Here is a 5,000-nt window from a genome sequence, read left to right as displayed (position 1 = left end):
GTAGAGGACCTATGGTAGAGGATCTATGGTAGAGGACCTATGGTAGAGGATCTATGGTAGAGGACCTATGGTAGAGGTTATATGGTAGAGGACCTATGTTAGAGACTCTATCGTAGAGGTTCTATGGTAGAGGACCTATGGTTGAGGATCTATGGTAGAGGATCTATGGTAGAGGACCTATGGTAGAGGATCTATGGTAGAGGACCTATGGTAGAGGTTATATGGTAGAGGACCTATGTTAGAGGCTCTATCGTAGAGGTTCTATGGTAGAGGTTCTGTTGTAGAGGTTCTCTGGTAAAGGCTCTATGGTAGAGGATCTCTGGTAGAGGCTCTATCGTAGAGGTTCTATGGTAGAGGACCTATGGTAGAGGTTCTATTTGTAGAGGCTCTATGGTAGAGGATCTCTGGTAGAGGCTCTATTGTAGAGGTTCTCTGGTAGAGGCTCTATGGTAGAGGTTCTATGATAGAGGACCTATGGTAGAGGATCTATGGTAGAGGTTTTATGGTAGAGGAACTATGGTAGAGGACATATGACATGGGACCTATGGTAGAGGATCTCTGGCAGACGACCTATGGTAGAGGACCACTGGTATAGGACCTATGGTAGAGGATCTCTGGCAGACGACCTATGGTAGAGGACCACTGGTATAGGACCTATGGTAGAGGATCTCTGGCAGACGACCTATGGTAGAGGACCACTGGTATAGGACCTATGGTAGAGGATCTCTGGCAGACGACCTATGGTAGAGGACCACTGGTATAGGACCTATGGTAGAGGATCTCTGGCAGACGACCTATGGTAGAGGACCACTGGTATAGGACCTATGGTAGAGGATCTCTGGTTGAGGAACTATGGGAGAAGATCTAACGTAGAGGACCTATGGTAGAGGTTCTATGGTAGAGGATCTATGGTGGAGGACCTATGGTAGAGGTTCTATGGTAGAGGATCTATGGTGGAGGACCTATGGTAGAGGTTCTATGGTAGAGGATGTATGGTAGAGGATCTATGGTAGAGGGCCTATGGTATAGGACCTATGGTAGAGGATCTCTGGTTGAGGAACTATGGGAGAAGATCTAACGTAGAGGACCTATGGTAGAGGTTCTATGGTAGAGGATCTATGGTAGAGGGCCTATGGTAGAGGTTCTATGGTAGAGGATATATGGTAGAGGATCTATGGTAGAGGGCCTATGGTAGAGGTTCTATGGTAGAGGATGTATGGTAGAGGATCTATGGTAGAGGGCATATGGTAGAGAACCTATTGTAGAGAACCTCTAGTGGATAACCCTTTCCCACAAGGCATCACTACACACACACACACACACACACACACACACACACACACACTAGTGTGTAATGTCTGTTGGGACTTTTCTAAAACATGTGACTTATGGTAGAGTTTGATTGACAGATGGTTCTGCCAATCACCCTCCAAGAACTAGTTTAGAGTGACGCCCTGTTCCAAGTTAGGACAGACGAAGAGATGAAGAAGAGAATGAAGAGGAGTGGAGGATGAAGAGGAAGAAGAGGGAAGGATGAAGAATAATAAAACAGTAATGGAGGCTAACAGATGTCTACTGAGAATCCACATTCACTCACTTCCTGATCACTCAATATACACATACATAATGTGTGTGTATTTTATTATGTTGTGTGTGGATATATATATATATACATATATATGTGAGACCACAGCTCCCCCTGCTGGTGATCTTCAGTATTTATATTAATACAATATCATTTATATTCAATTCAATTCAATTCAGTTTATTTTGTATAGCCCAATGTCACAATTTCCAATCTGTACACATACAACATCCCTGACCTTTGACCTCAGGAAAAACTCCCAAAAAAACAGACAGAAGCAATAGATGTCATGCGTATACGAAACAACTTTATGATGAATCATTTCATATAAATAACTCCTGTTATTTTTATTGTTTTCATTTAATGTTTACAACATTGAGAGGTCTGTTGTTTAATGTGTACTCAATACAAATTAAATATAAATAAAAACAAATAAAATAAACTTCACTGAACCGGAAGCGATCGTCGCAGTCGTGTTTTAACATCCGGTGTAAAGACGGAAGTCAGCTGTTAGCTCTCCCAGATTTCCTCCTGTTACTTAGAACCGAAAACAAGGCGCGTGACACCGTAGAAGAATAATGGGTTCGTGCACATGATGCTTATTAACACATTTACTGTATTTAAAGATTGTATTATCTTTTTAATGAGCTAGCTGGAGCACAAACATTAGCTTTAGCCCAACTTACGAGCTTGTTATTGGACAGAGATGAGCCCAACTCCAGGTAAACACGTTTTACTTTGGCACGTAGAACAAGCAGGTATTTAATATGAAATGCATTATGAGCTATTGTGACTATTATGGGCTATAGTTCCAACACAACAAGCGGCGATGAGTGTAGTTCTGACGTCACTGACTCTTTGAGTTCTGCTATAAAACCCCACATCTTTAAATTCAGAGAATCCAGCTTGGAGTCTGCTGCAGAACACCAGTAGAACATCAGTAGAACACCAGTAGAACCAGCTGTTTTTAACATGGAGTGTGGTGCAGAACACCAGTAGAACCAGCTGTTTTTAACATGGAGTCTGCTGCAGAACACAAGTAGAACATCAGTAGAAGCAGCTGTTTTTAACATGGAGTCTGCTGCAGAACACCAGTAGAACATCAGTAGAACACCAGTAGAACCAGCTGTTTTTAACATGGAGTCTGCTGCAGAACATCAGTAGAACCAGCTGTTTTTAACATGGAGTGTGGTGCAGAACACCAGTAGAACCAGCTGTTTTTAACATGGAGTCTGCTGCAGAACACAAGTAGAACATCAGTAGAAGCAGCTGTTTTTAACATGGAGTCTGCTGCAGAACACCAGTAGAACATCAGTAGAACACCAGTAGAACCAGCTGTTTTTAACATGGAGTGTGGTGTAGAACATCAGTAAAACCAGCTGTTTTTAACATGGAGTCTGATGCAGAACATCAGTAGAACCAGCTGTTTTTAACATGGAGTCTTCTGCAGAACACCAGTAGAACATCAGTAGAACACCAGTAGAACCAGCTGTTTTTAACATGGAGTCTGCTGCAGAACATCAGTAGAACCAGCTGTTTTTAACATGGAGTCTTCTGCAGAACACCAGTAGAACATCAGTAGAACACCAGTAGAACCAGCTGTTTTTGACATGGAGTGTGGTGCAGAACACCAGTAGAACACCAGTAGAACCAGCTGTTTTTAACATGGAGTGTGGTGCAGAACACCAGTAGAACCAGCTGTTTTTAACATGGAGTGTGGTGCAGAACACCAGTAGAACCAGCTGTTTTTGACATTGAGTGTGGTGCAGAACACCTGTAGAACATCAGTAGAACCAGCTGTTTTTAACATGGAGTGTGGTGTAGAACACCAGTAGAACCAGCTGTTTTTAACATGGAGTGTGGTGTAGAACACCAGTAGAACACCAGTAGAACCAGCTGTTTTTGACATGGAGTGTGGTGCAGAACACTAGTAGAACATCAGTAGAACCAGCTGTTTTTAACAGTGTGGTGCAGAACACCAGTAGAACACCAGTAGAACCAGCTGTTTAACATGGAGTGTGGTGCAGAACACCAGTAGAACATCAGTAGAACCAGCTGTTTTTAACATGGAGTGTGGTGTAGAACACCAGTAGAACCAGCTGTTTTTAACATGGAGTGTGGTGTAGAACACCAGTAGAACACCAGTAGAACCAGCTGTTTAACATGGAGTGTGGTGCAGAACACCAGTAGAACATCAGTAGAACCAGCTGTTTTTAACATGGAGTGTGGTGTAGAACACCAGTAGAACCAGCTGTTTTTAACATGGAGTGTGGTGCAGAACACCAGTAGAACACCAGTAGAACCAGCTGTTTTTAACATGGAGTGTGGTGTAGAACACCAGTAGAACACCAGTAGAACCAGCTGTTTTTGACATGGAGTGTGGTGCAGAACACTAGTAGAACATCAGTAGAACCAGCTGTTTTTAACAGTGTGGTGCAGAACACCAGTAGAACACCAGTAGAACACCAGTACAACCAGCTGTTTTTGACATGGAGTGTGGTGCAGAACACTAGTAGAACATCAGTAGAACCAGCTGTTTTTAACAGTGTGGTGTAGAACACCAGTAGAACCAGCTGTTTAACATGGAGTGTGGTGCAGAACACCAGTAGAACACCAGTAGAACCAGCTGTTTAACATGGAGTGTGGTGCAGAACACCAGTAGAACACCAGTAGAACCAGCTGTTTTTAACAGTGTGGTGCAGAACACCAGTAGAACACCAGTAGAACCAGCTGTTTAACATGGAGTGTGGTGCAGAACACCAGTAGAACACCAGTAGAACCAGCTGTTTTTAACAGTGTGGTGCAGAACACCAGTAGAACACCAGTAGAACCAGCTGTTTAACATGGAGTGTGGTGCAGAACACCAGTAGAACACCAGTAGAACCAGCTGTTTAACATGGAGTGTGGTGCAGAACACCAGTAGAACCAGCTGTTTTAACAGTGTGGTGCAGAACACCAGTAGAACACCAGTAGAACCAGCTGTTTAACATGGAGTGTGGTGCAGAACACCAGTAGAACACCAGTAGAACCAGCTGTTTTTAACAGTGTGGTGCAGAACACCAGTAGAACACCAGTAGAACCAGCTGTTTAACATGGAGTGTGGTGCAGAACACCAGTAGAACACCAGTAGAACCAGCTGTTTAACATGGAGTGTGGTGCAGAACACCAGTAGAACACCAGTAGAACCAGCTGTTTTTAACAGTGTGGTGCAGAACACCAGTAGAACACCAGTAGAACCAGCTGTTTAACATGGAGTGTGGTGCAGAACACCAGTAGAACACCAGTAGAACCAGCTGTTTAACATGGAGTGTGGTGCAGAACACCAGTAGAACACCAGTAGAACCAGCTGTTTTTAACAGTGTGGTGCAGAACACCAGTAGAACACCAGTAGAACCAGCTGTGTCCTCAACCAGAC

At 43.5% G+C, this 5,000-nt stretch overlaps 1 protein-coding gene across 3 annotated transcripts in view; it reads left to right on the top strand.

Annotated features, from left to right (window-relative positions):
- The first annotated feature begins 2,060 nt into the window (after window positions 1–2,060).
- LOC117745786 (tetraspanin-7-like) overlaps window positions 2,061–5,000 on the top strand; it is a 15,191-nt gene continuing 12,251 nt past the window's right edge. For 2 of the 3 annotated variants that reach the window (XM_034554328.1, XM_034554319.1), the window contains exon 1: window positions 2,080–2,307. In XM_034554328.1, coding sequence (XP_034410219.1) covers window positions 2,292–2,307 — 16 coding nt within the window. In that variant the 5' untranslated portion in view covers window positions 2,080–2,291. Of the gene's footprint in view, window positions 2,308–5,000 lie in introns of all 3 variants that reach the window. The other variant, XR_004611269.1, reaches the window with a different exon arrangement.

Source organism: Cyclopterus lumpus, chromosome 2 (genome assembly GCF_009769545.1).
Source record: "Cyclopterus lumpus isolate fCycLum1 chromosome 2, fCycLum1.pri, whole genome shotgun sequence".
Lineage (NCBI taxonomy): Eukaryota > Metazoa > Chordata > Actinopteri > Perciformes > Cyclopteridae > Cyclopterus > Cyclopterus lumpus.
Note: the sequence above shows the minus strand (reverse complement) of the source record. Positions and strands in the feature narration are given on the sequence as shown.